Below are 13,166 nucleotides of genomic sequence, written 5' to 3'. Positions count from 1 at the left end.
AGTTTTGTGAATTTAAAGTTGGTTTACACCAAGAACAAAAACTGTAACGACTGACTCCACACCAACAGACAACTGTTCAAATTTACCTCAGGCTCAGCGGCAGCGCGCTTTAAAGGAGGGAGGATTTTGATTGGCTGTCAATGCAAAGTCATTTTATTTCTAATCTAAGGATATTGTTGTTTGTTTTGTTTTTGTATATTATATGGGTTTTTACATACATGTGATGTACATTGTTGTGTAAGTGTCCAAGAAAATTAAATAAAAAAAATATTGTTCCTCTGAGCCGTTATTGTTGTGGCACGACCTCCACTATTGAGAATTAAGTTTGAAACCTTTATGCATATGTTTATATCGTTGTTTTTGGATTTCTTTAGTTGGATATTTGTTGAAAGCTGCCTCATCTGTCAGTACTAAAACACTATATATATATAAAAAAACTTTTAAAGAAAATAAATCGCTGTGTGCAGTACGTTGAAATCATTATGTAGGCTAATATTCAATCACATTATTATTTCCATCAACTTTAACTGATGCAAGTGTTTTGAGCTGCTAATGGGAGGAGTTTTACATCAGAGCTGCACTAACATGAACACACACACACACACATACACAGAGACAGAATGGAGGTTAAGCTGCTGTGTCTGACTGTTCTTCTCTCCTCACCCCTCCTCACACTGTGTGACCCGCTGTGAGTATTAAACACACCGTTTTAATGAATAGGTTACTTATACTTATCAACAGCCTTTTTCGCTGTGACAACTTGCCCCATTTGACAGCTCTGTGCCATGCTATTGGGGTATGTTGTCACAAACTATCAACATGTGTTCAGTGTATCTTTTTTTTTTTTGCCTGCATAGCAGTGAAATTTTAAGCTGTCCTTCTATTCTGATAATGCATTTCAAAACTAAACCTACCATGCTAAATATTCACTGGAATAAAGTGACAACTAGACCAGTGCCCTTCATGTGTTCAAGATTTACAGCTGTTTGATTTGATCTCCTCAGGTTTGTTCTGTCAGCTCCTAATTTGCTGAGAGTGGGTTCCTCAGAGAACGTGTTTGTGGAGGCTCAGGATTACACTGGAGGAAACCTGAACGTGAGGATCTCAGTGAAGAACCACCCAAAGAAGAACCTGGAGATACTGTCCAAAACAGTGACACTGACTGCAGAAAACAATTACCAGATCCTTACAGATATACAGGTGATGCCACTCTGACATACTTGGTCCTTATGTAAGCATATGTGTGTCATTCATCAGAGGGCAAACTTTATATTTGAACAGTCTTCTATTTTATTTACAGTTAGTTTGTTTTTATGCATGTTGTAGATCTTTCATTATTATGTACTGCTGTTCAGATTCCCAGTGATAGGGACTATTTCTCTGATGATCCTCTGGAGAAGCAGTATGTGTATCTACAAGCTCACTTTCCATCTCACACCCTGGAGAAAGTGGTCATGGTCTCATTCCAGTCTGGATATATATTTGTACAGACAGACAAGCCCATCTACACGCCTGCTAGCACAGGTAAGAAACAGCTTCAGCATTAGATGCCCCCTTGAATGTCATGATGCAAAGCACAAAATAAACTATTTCTGTAAAAATAAGAAAATAAGATAAAATATCCTTTCTGCAGTTCAGTACAGGATCTTCTCGCTGACGCCTGGTCTGAAACCACTTGAACATGCTGGAATATCAGTGGAAATCATGGTACTCTTAAAAGAAAACTTTCCTTAAAAAATGATTCATGAACTTTAAAAAGTCATCGTAACATAAAATGCAACATAAAACCCTAATGTACGTAACTGATGACAAAGAACTGATAAGAACCTGTGATTTCAATGTAAAACCATAAAATGTGAAGTGTGACAAGGGATTCCGGGAATTTAAATTTTTTTGCTTTTTCCCCCGCTAATTTATAAGAAGATTTGTTCTTTTTCACTTCCATAAACAAATGGTTTTTCACCATACTTATTGTTAACCTAAGAGGTTTTTATCACAGCATTTACCCTTAAATTCATGTTTATTGAATGATTTTAGTGTCATTTTGTATTTGTTACACTTTAAATTATTATTTACCACAGTTTGTGGAAAAACTTTTTCCCACCTATGTTTTTTTGGTGGTTGTCAGTTTATTATAAAGGTACAAAACAGATTTTAGTACTTCATTTGGTTGGAATATTAACATGATATCAGATAATCAAATATATATATATATTAAAAAAAATACTGTAAATTTGAATCCGTAATACCTAAATTGTTGCTACTGTATTTATTTTTTTTTGCTGTAAAGTTCCAGCAACTGCTGTTTTTAATTTTTACGTAAATTTGACTGGTTTTGTTTTTATGGTGCACACTCTGTTCTGGCTGTTGCTAATTAGCTATTTGATTATAATGAAACAAAAAATATTATAATTGAAATGAGATAAAATTATATATAATTATTCATCTTTTTTTCTTTTCTTGAAGGATCCTCGAGGCATCACAACTATGAGAGAAACCATATTTCCACAACAAGGGATTAGATCAGGAAAATATGCCGTACCTCAGCCTGCCAGGTGTGTTCATGCTGAAAACTGAGACTTGACGTAACTGGACGCAAGTTAACCGACTGGATTATCACTCGGTTTGTCTGTAGAGAGGAGAAGGATATTCATTCGCAGGTCTGTAATCATCTGTTTTTGATCTGCTTATATTTGTAGCCCTGGGATCTGGAAGGTGGTCACAAGATTCGCAAACACGCCGCAAAAGAATTACACTGCTGACTTCGAAGTCAAAGAATATGGTAGAAGCTTTCTTTATATTTATTATATTTTTGTTGTTTATAACAAATTACATACTGCAAATATACCGAAAACATCTGACAATATACACATTTCATTTAATTTCATTTTTTATTATTATTTAATAGATCATCAACACATGAATTTGATAATATCTTTGTATTTGGCAAGTGTCTCTTTTGCTTTAATGACAGCAGCACTTGATCAGTGCTATTTTAGTAGTAGTTATATACTACTGTAGTATTTATAAATAGTTTGAATTAGCTTTCATTTTCTTTTTACAGTAGGTTAAGTTTTAGTAATTTTGTAATGTGCCATTTAGCTTTATATTTATTTCAGTTTTAGTTAAACTTCAAGTTTTTCATCTAATTTCATCAGCTTTATTCAGTTACCGAAAATGCTTTTAAAAGTTTTAGTTTTAGTTAGCAATGACAACAATGGTACTGATATACATTTTTCAGATATTTCTTATTCCTCTTACATAAACGATTGTGATATATGTGTGTGATATTTGACTTTTGGAACCGACAGCATGCACACGATCATCTTTCTAGTGTTCATTATTGTTATGTGGATTTATTGTTATAGTGCTTCCCACTTATGAAGTCACATTATCACCCAGTCAGTCGTTCTTCTTTGTGAAAGATGCTAGTTTGACGGTTAGCATTGAAGCCAGGTAAGGCTTTATCTCTTGATCTACTATGTTTTATTATTCTCTCCAAGCATTGATAAACGTTTCATATTCTCCCACATTTGCTGTATTTACTCCATAAAGTTGTATACTTACCAAAGCCCTTCAATCCTAATATCACACATGAAGTCTGTTTCTCTAGGTACTTGCATGGAAACAACGTGAACGGACATGCGTTTGTGGTGTTTGGTGTCATGGAAGTTGAGAGGAAAACTAGTATTCCTTCCTCACTTCAAAGAGTTCAGGTGAGCTTCCCAGATGAAAACACACTTGACGTATTAAAGTGATGCAGCCAAAGTGATGGCATTTACATAAAACACAGATTTCAGATGGAGAAGGTACTGCCAAGCTGACAAAGGAGACGATACTTCAGACCTTCCCAGACATCGGCCAACTGGTTGGACGATCAATCTACATTTCAGCCAGTGTTTTAACTGACACTGGTAAGTGTAATTAAAAGTGCAGTGCCAATCTACAGTAATGTATGCATTTATGAGCCATGTCACAACAAATAGAGCATGAATTTAGCTCTAAAAAGTGGCATTTCATGGAAAAATTTGTTATGTAAATATTAGGGCTGTAATGCATTTATTTAGTGTGAATATGTAAAAAAATTAAATAAAATTACGCTATTTTTAAATAAACATATTTTTTACTAAATAATGCTATACACTCTCTAAAAGCCGTACATAAAATCTGATTGAAAAAATATCAAATAAATGACTTTTCTGAATGGTGCCCAGCAGAGCGCAAGGATCACAAGATGGGTTTTTCAGAACTACTGCTACTATTTTTTATTTTACACCGAAAACAAGTCTTACAAAATGCAGCACTAATTGCGTGAGATGCTGTAAAACAACTCCAACTGCCATTGTGTTTAAAAAAAATAAAAAAAAATAATAATTTATATTTTATTATTTTATTTTATATTGATTTTAAATATTATATGATATAATATACAATTTTAGTCACAATTTGGTGTGTGTTTCAGGCAGTGAAATGGTGGAAGCTCAGAGGAAGGGCATTCAGATTGTGACGTCACCGTACACCATCCACTTCGAAAGAACACCACAATTCTTCAAACCTGGGATGCCCTTCAGTGTCTCGGTATGAAATATTTCCGTTATTGCAAAAAGAATAAGTAGTCTATATTTATAAAGAAATTGGAAAAATACCCTAATTTGTCAAGCTGTTTCTGTAATTCATAATTATGAGGTCAAGCAACTACATCCATTGTCCACCATGTTTTTTTCATCCATTGTCGGCCATGTTTTCATTGTCACGCCTCCAGCTCGGAAACTTGGGGATCAAATAAAATCTTGACTTATTTTCTCAACTTGTTATTACGATTTTGTGGTGCCATTTGAACTCACACTGTCTATCCAACATTACTTGAACACACCATTAAATGGTGTTTAGAAACAGTCCGTCAGGTCTAGCAAAAACATAATTGATGTTTTCATAGGTTTATCTAACAGACCCTGACAAGATGCCTGCTGAAAATGTGGAAGTGGAGGTCAATCCTGGAGCGGTCAGAGGCCAAACGAGAGCCAATGGCATTGCGAAGCTTACAGTCAATTCTCACGAAGGATCTTCCACACTAGAGATCACTGTAAGACCTGATGTCAGATTTATTACTGAACTACTGAGTTTGATGTGTCTCAGGCTTACTAAATAAATAAAAAAAATAAAAAATGCCTAAGATTTATTGTGGGTTTTATGTGGTTTAAGCTAGTGTTGCTTGTCAGTCTGGCAAAACTGGTCTTGACTGCTTTAAGCTGGTCTTTAACACTAATCAATAGAGACCAGACCTGGACACCAGCTGTTTTAATTAGTCGTTTTTATTGTCATTTTACGTTTGTTTTTTAGCTTAGAATAGCATCAAATCATCATCTCTTCACTTCCAGGTACAAACCAAAGATCCAAAATTAGATGACGACCAGCAGGCAGTGAAGAAGATGACGGCTCAGGCCTACAAGACCAAAGGCGGCTCCAACAACTACCTGCACGTCGGCATTGATACTCCAGTGTTTGAGATTGGTGATCAAATGAAAGTCAATCTGAACCTGGGCAGAAGTCCGGGAGTCAGAGATCAAGATTTCACCTACATGGTGAGAGACAGACCTGTTTCAGTCTGTGGCTTAATTGAATTTAATTATCTAGCATCATTATTCTGTTACCTACATGCTAGCAAAGTAGCAATGCTGTTTATTAAACGATCTCAAAAAAATGTATGCATTTTTTAAACAAATGTCACAACGAATAGAGCATGAATTTGCTCTGAAAAGTGCCATCTTATGGAAAGGTGAATTAGAAAAGCATTTAAATATTGTACATATTATATAGACCAACAATTCAAAAACTCAATCAGACAGAATTACAAAATACAAACGTTGAATTCTAAAAGCATTTTCTGTAGTGCCCATTCAGTATTCATTGATTAATTGAATAATTAATTGGCACATCAGTTGATAAAAATAAATAAATATTTGTTTACTAGAAGAATAAAATGTACCCCTTACGAAAAAGAAGTATACTTCAAGTTCATTTTATACTTAAGTAATGTTCAAGTATATTTTTAAGTATACTTTATGTAGTAAGTATACTAATATCAATGTGTACTTGTAGTAAACTTGTTAAGTGTACTATTTCAATACTGCTTGGGACTAAATTGGCACACTTTTAGTATATAAAAATATACGTTTAAAGGGATAGTTCACTTTGAAATTAAATTTTGGTATGTTTTAGCTTACCTCAAGGGCATCCAAGATGTAGGTGTCTTTTTTTCCGCAGTAGTTTCAATTTTGATATTTTTAGGTCAAACCGTTCTTGTCTGTCAGTCATATAATGCAGGTCTGTGGTCACCACCTCAAAGAGAATGCACAGAGTCCAAATTAAAACAATTCCCCATCGTCCAAATTAAACAATCGTAAATACACATTGATGGCCTAAGACACGAAATGAGCGGTTTGTGTGAGAAAACGAACAGTATTTATATCGTTGTTACCTCTTGTACACAGCCACGTCCAAGTGATCTGAGAGCGCGGGCGGGTATAGATATATACACTAGATGTCGCCTTGGCTACGGTTTCGTTCCAACGAACTGCAGTAGCCAAGGCGACTTCTAGTGTATATATCTATACCCGCCCGCGCTCTCAGATCACTTGGATATGGCTGTGTACAAGAGGTAACAACGATATAAATACTGTTCGTTTTCTCACACAAACCGCTTGTTTCGTGTCTTAGGCCATCAATGTGTACTTACGATGGGGAATTGTTTAATTTGGACTCTGTACATGCTCTTTGAGATAATGACCATCGACCTGCATTATATGACTGACAGACAAGAACGGTTTGACCTAAAAATATCAAAATTGAAACTACTGCAGAAAAAAAGACACCTACATCTTGGATGCCCTTGAGGTAAGCTAAAACATACCAAAATTTAATTTCAAAGTGAACTATCCCTTTAAGTGTACTATAAGTGTAAGAGTAGTAAAATACTTAGTTTACTATTTTAATACAAGTAGTACATTTTTTAGTTGATGAAATTACACACTTAAGTGTACTCTCAGTAAACTACTAGTTTAGTAGTTTATACTGCAAGGATACTTGTAAGTTTTTTTTAAGTGAACATAACATTATACGTATTGTTTACTATTTATATATTATTTTTTCACTTGCAGTATACTACTATGTTCAAATGTAGATATTATTTTTTATACTTGAAAAATACCTTTAACTGTACTTTAATTTTAAAAGCATTTTATTAGCTTCATGCATCCTTTTTTTAATCAACACTTGAATGTCGGTAAGTTTCATAAAGAAAGGCAACATTTTAAACAAAAAAGTTGAGAAAATCAAATTTTTTCAAAGACCACGGCTTGATCAGATTCAGAACGATGATCAAAACACAGATGGAGTAGATCGAGTCCAACACCCCCAAAGCTTCACAGTCGTTTTCTCTTCATGGGTTACGGTTCATTTCATTTGGTAATATTAAGCAGTTTTGATTTACACGCTGTTTAATGTTTGATGATCACGTTATTTTACATTTGTGTGAGCAATCTTCTATCACTTGTTTTAGCTTCTTCTTCTCCTATGTTTTGATCCGGAGATTCTGTAGTAGAAGATGTGTCATAGCGCCCCCTACCGTATAACAGTGAAAACATGGATAGCTGGAAAATTCAGTCAATAGTGGGGAAAAGTAGCCTGGGTTTCCCCATGCTGCCTTGCGCACAGCGCAATTTTATTCACGCTGCTAGGCAGCCTGGATTCCATGGACCAGATTTTCGCCTCAGCAACCCAGATAGCAACATTGTTTCGGCCCGGATCCGGCCCACATCTGGCACTTGTGGAATGCGGATCTGGCCCACATGCAGCGTGGAATGACGGCCCTTGGGTGGCCCACTCCTGTTTGCCAGATCTGGGCCACAAGCAGGCCATAGCAATGCCACATGTCAGCCAAGAGCAAAGAAATAAACCAGAACTGGACCTTATCTGAGCCACAAAGTCTGTGTATATTACATATAGAGTCATCTCAGCCTTAATAAGCCTGTTAACAAGCAGAATCACTGAAGGAAAGAAGCAGAAACACAAGAACTACAACTGACTTCAGACACAGCCTTAGATGAAATCAACTGAAGAGAAAAGAACACATTAAATCTGTGAAGATCTCAGCAGAGGAGGATTAAACAACTCCACAAACAGCATTACCAGCTTCACTTATTACTAACCAGACTGACTTTATTTCTGTCAGACGTCTACAGAAGTTTTATTGAGAATTAACAGAGGTTTAACTCTGTTTCATTTAAAGTCACCATAAGAGTGACTAGTGTTTCCATTAGTTGGGCTCTTAACTCTTAGTATATCTTAACTCTTGTTTTTTTTGGCCGTTGTGACAGTGTGTTTGTCAAACACATTTACAGCAGCAAAGAAAGCTAAAGTGAAATGAGATCAGGTGATGATGGTTACCTGTTGATGATTTTATAATCATCATGAAATAACCTCATTCACTGATGTCTTTGGAATCTAACAATTGTGTTGATCCATTTATATTTTCACATCACAAATCCTGTGTTTCTGCAGCATGAGGTCTAGCAATATTATAACTGTCAGTTTAAAGCTTTTAACAAACATGAGATCAAAAATTTAACTTATGCTGACACACACAGATATCAATAATCAACGTATGAATCTCAACAATGGTGACAATCACAAATATTTAGATAAAAAGAATAATTCACATCACTGAAAAGCTACTAATTCACAACAAAAACAACAGCAAAAAATAAAAGCAAATATTTAGAATCAAACAAAATTATAGGACAATTCAGCTGCATAATTTATTCATGTTGCAATGCATGCTGGGAGTTTTTTACTATGCTGGTACCCAGCATGCATTGCAGCAAAGTACTTTTGATTGTCACCATTGTTGAGATTCATACACTGATTGTTGATGTCTGTGTGCGTCTTATTAAACTGACTTTTTCGTGCACATGTTTGATAAAGTCTTCTAGCTTATTGATATTATATTGTTGGATCTCATGCTGCAGAAACACAGGGTTTGTGATGTGACATTATTAATGGATCAACACAATTGTTACATTCCAAAGACATCAGTGAAAAAGGTTATTTCATGATGATTATAAAACCATCAACAGGTAACCATCATCACCTGATCTCATTTCACTTTAGCTTTCTTTGCAGCTGCAAATGTGTTCAACAAAAGAGATATAAGATATATTAAGAGTTAAGAGCCCAACTAATGGAAACACTAATCACTCTTATGGTGACTTTAAATGAAACACATTAGAGTTAAACCCATTAATTCTCAATAAAACGTTTGTAGACGTCTGACAGAAATAAAGTTAGTAATAAGTGAAGCTGGTAATGCTGTTTGTGGAGTTATTTAATCCTCCTCTGCTGAGATCTTCACAGATTTAATGTCTTCTTTTCTCTTCAGTTGATTTCATCTAAGGCTGTGGCTGAAGTCAGTTGTAGTTCTTTTGTTTCTGCTTGTCTCTTTTTCTGTTCTCTTCTTTCCTTCAGTGATTCTGCTTGTTAACAGACTTATTAAGGATGAGATGACTCTATATTTAATATACACAGATTTTATGGCTCAGATAAGGTCCAGTTCTGGTTTATTTCTTTGCTCTTGGCTGACATGTGGCATTGCTATGGCCTGCTTGTGGCCCAGATCTGGCCAACAGGAGTGGGCCACCCAAGGGCCGTCATTCCACACTGCATGTGGGCCAGATCCGCATTCCACAAGTGCCAGATGTGGGCCGGATCCGGGCCGAAACAATGTTGCTATCTGGGAAGGGGACCAATCACAGAACGGGGAGGGAGCAGCAAGACGATGACGACGTCTATGCGACACACCGAAGCAGTTTGTTTATATCTATGGGAGGAATCTATAATTCGGGAGGAGCAACGCTGGCAGGATCTTCTTGATTGCCCTGACTCCTGTGCGACTGTCACCCCTAATAACGCTAACCTCTCGGATAAACTCGGTGGTTTTTTCGATAAAAACATGTCTGTAGAGTGTCCATATATACCTTCTACCCTCATGTTTGTCTTGCACAAACGGCAATAGTCGCTGAACGCCATCGTGTACACATAAATCTCGGACCCATCGTCTTCTTCCTCGTCGAGTTTCTGTCGCTCTACATACGTCATCTGGTATAATTGAAACGATTGGCTATGAGCTACGTACAGGCGCATTTGATAGACATTCGTAGCGCCCAATAAACGGCTCTGGGCATTCATAAACCACGACTCAAATACGAGAAAATGAACATGTGGTTCCCAGACCACGTCTCAGTGAGACGAGGTCTGACGTTAGCCAGGCTAGGGGAAAAGTAGAATTAGAGTAAATTCCTATACACTACCAGTGGACTAGCCTACACAAAAATTCTGATACACAGAATTAGAAACATATGTGTTTTATATCAAGATTCTAATCAATATTTTCAAACAATGTAAGATTCATAAGACTGTATATGAAAAACTATGTAAAAAAAAAAAGTACATTTAATAGGCTACTAACACAACTACAAGCCAAGTATACTTTGAATACTTAATTATACTTTTAAGTATATCTTGATCAAAAGATTGAGTACAAGTACAGGCCAAATATACTTAGACTTTTCTCTCAGTATAAGTCAAGAACATTTAAGTGTAATTTTAAGTATATTTCTAAGAAGTACATAAAGTATATTTTTGAGAGGTATATAAAATGTAGACTGAAAGTACACTTTATTATTTTTAGTTTAAAATAATAAACTTCTTTTTCGTAAGGGACTGCATGAATGTTAAGGTTAAATGTCAAATTTCCCTCTCATTTTCAGATCTTGAGTAAAGGTCAGATTGTTAAGGCAGACAGGTTCAAGAGGAGTGGACAAGCTCTAGTGACTCTGTCTCTACTTGTAACCAAAGACATGGTGCCGTCCTTCCGCTTTGTGGCTTATTATCATGTGGGCTCGTCTGAGGTGGTGTCTGATTCAGTCTGGGTCGACGTGAAGGACACATGCATGGGAACGGTGGGTCAACCATGTATTATTATAGATCTATTAGACATCAAGAATTGACACTAAGGCCGTGTGTCCACCAAAGCGTTTTTTCACGCGGCTGGCGTATTTTTTCAATATTTTTCAATGGGAGCGCTGCGTTTTTAAAACGGCATGAGCGTAACGAGGCGCTGAGCGGTTTTTTTTCACGCTGAAGCGCTGAGCCTTCGGCATTTTACAGGTTGCCGAGAGTTGAAGAATGTTCAACTCGCAGCGCTCATCACTGTCACTTTTTACCCAACCGTCCAATCACAGTGGAGGAGGGGCGGGACTAATACCACACCGACCAACCGCCACATTCTGATTGTACAACGTCAACAGATGACAACAACAAGCATAATAACGGAAAAAAACATTTAAAACAAGAGCCAGAGAAAATACATTACATTGTCTCAATATTTTAATATAGAATCAACACAGAAACAAAATATGTGTGAAATTAGATACTAGTAACACTTTCGCGGATATTCCGTATCATAACAAGCAAAGTGTCTCAACTGAAAAAAAAGCAACGCTGGCAAAACGCTCTCAAGCGCCCATAGCTACGTGTTTTCAGCAGAGCGCCTAGCATTTTTAGCCAGCTGACGTTGTACAAGCAGAATGTGGCGGTTGGTCGGTGTGGTATTAGTTCCGCCCCTCCTCCACTGTGATTGGACGGTTGGGTAAAAAGTGACAGTGATGAGCGCTGCGTTTTACCCAAAGTTGAACATTCTTCAACTCTCGGCGAGCTGTAAAAAATGTGTGAAAAACGCATGAAAAAAACGCGCAGCGCCTCGTTACGCTCATGGGGGTTTAAAAAAGCAGCGCTCCCATTGAAAACAATTGAAAAAATACGCCAGCCGCGTGAAAAAAAACGCTTTGGTGGACACACAGCCTAAGCTTCAAAAGTGTCTCGTTTGGATCAGTGGCGACTGAAGTTCAATTATATTAATGCATGATCAGCAGGAATAGATACTACTAGAGTCCAGTAGATTCTTCCAGTAGGGTCCTTAGTGTTTCTTGTGTTTCACAGCTGAAGGTTCAGGTGAAGGAGCCTCGACCGATCTACGAGCCAGGAGAAGAGTTCAGCTTGCTGATAACTGGAGATCCTGGAGCTAAAGTTGGGCTGGTGGCGGTGGATAAAGCTGTGCATGGACTGAACCAAAACAGACTCACTCAGATGAAGGTGGAGGTCCTACATCAACACCTCAACATTGAACGCTTGTGATTGTCTTATAAATGGTCTGTTTGTTGCTTTAGATTTACGACATTGTAGAGAAGCATGACACCGGCTGTACGGCAGGAGGTGGAAGCGACAGTATGGGGGTTTTCAATGATTCAGGTCTGATGTTTGAGTCACACACTGCAGGAGGAACCGACACCAGAACTGGTATATATAAATAATGTTCTTTCAAATTTCTAAAGCTGTACAAATCTCTTAGCCTGTTATTTAAACATCCTCTAGTGCCAGAGTGTCCCGCCCCTTCAAAGAGAAGAAGAAGAGCTGAGAGTACTCAGCGGGTCACCACTATACTGGGTGAGAAGCTGGAGCTTTTCTTTTTTACTTGACAGACAGTAAAGGATGAAAGGAAATGATTTGGAGAGAGAGGATGAATGAATACGCTCCAGTGCTCGTTCTTCAGCAGTTCTTCTCCTTCTGTCCTGATTGTCTTTGTCTTCTCAGCTGGCCAGTACTCTGGTGATCTGAGGAAGTGCTGTGTGGATGGCATGAGGGATAATAAACTCGGCTACACCTGTGAACGAAGAGCCATGTACATCGTAGATGGAGAGGAATGTGTCCGGGCCTTCCTGCACTGCTGTAATGACGTGGTGGCTCGTAGTATGGAGGCTGGAGAGGAGGAGATGATTCTGGCTCGGAGTACGTTTTTAAATATTGTTGAGTTGATTGTCAAACTCATGATCTTAACACTGTGTACTGTTTCCACAGGCTAACAAACCCCATTTTCTTTACAAGATGCATATAAGATGGCAATAAAATGGTTAATAATTAAATAATTATTTGGAATAAAATACTGCAGGTCTTGTTAAAGTGATGGTGATGATGATGATGATGATGATGATGATAACTACTCTATGCATCTCTTAAGGGAAATTTAAGCATCCAGTAGCTCACACAACACATAA

General features: G+C 37.2%; 1 protein-coding gene across 1 annotated transcript in view; it reads left to right on the top strand.

The window, feature by feature from the left end:
* The first annotated feature begins 562 nt into the window (after window positions 1-562).
* The window catches only part of LOC309494714 (uncharacterized protein), a 58,623-nt gene continuing 46,019 nt past the window's right edge, over window positions 563-13,166 (top strand). The window contains exons 1-17 of the mRNA XM_082164125.1: window positions 563-688; window positions 1,005-1,200; window positions 1,356-1,524; window positions 1,634-1,707; window positions 2,467-2,555; window positions 2,700-2,782; window positions 3,369-3,456; window positions 3,614-3,716; window positions 3,794-3,914; window positions 4,463-4,578; window positions 4,937-5,083; window positions 5,379-5,582; window positions 10,824-11,015; window positions 12,055-12,207; window positions 12,282-12,411; window positions 12,487-12,558; window positions 12,706-12,900. Coding sequence (XP_082020251.1) covers window positions 621-688; window positions 1,005-1,200; window positions 1,356-1,524; window positions 1,634-1,707; window positions 2,467-2,555; window positions 2,700-2,782; window positions 3,369-3,456; window positions 3,614-3,716; window positions 3,794-3,914; window positions 4,463-4,578; window positions 4,937-5,083; window positions 5,379-5,582; window positions 10,824-11,015; window positions 12,055-12,207; window positions 12,282-12,411; window positions 12,487-12,558; window positions 12,706-12,900 — 2,200 coding nt within the window. The 5' untranslated portion in view covers window positions 563-620. The remainder of the gene's footprint in view (window positions 689-1,004; window positions 1,201-1,355; window positions 1,525-1,633; window positions 1,708-2,466; window positions 2,556-2,699; window positions 2,783-3,368; window positions 3,457-3,613; window positions 3,717-3,793; window positions 3,915-4,462; window positions 4,579-4,936; window positions 5,084-5,378; window positions 5,583-10,823; window positions 11,016-12,054; window positions 12,208-12,281; window positions 12,412-12,486; window positions 12,559-12,705; window positions 12,901-13,166) is intronic.

Source organism: Leuciscus leuciscus (genome assembly GCF_965113295.1).
Source record: "Leuciscus leuciscus genome assembly, chromosome: 3".
In the NCBI taxonomy this organism is placed as follows: Eukaryota; Metazoa; Chordata; class Actinopteri; order Cypriniformes; family Leuciscidae; genus Leuciscus; species Leuciscus leuciscus.
This window is presented reverse-complemented; position numbering and strand designations above follow the sequence as displayed.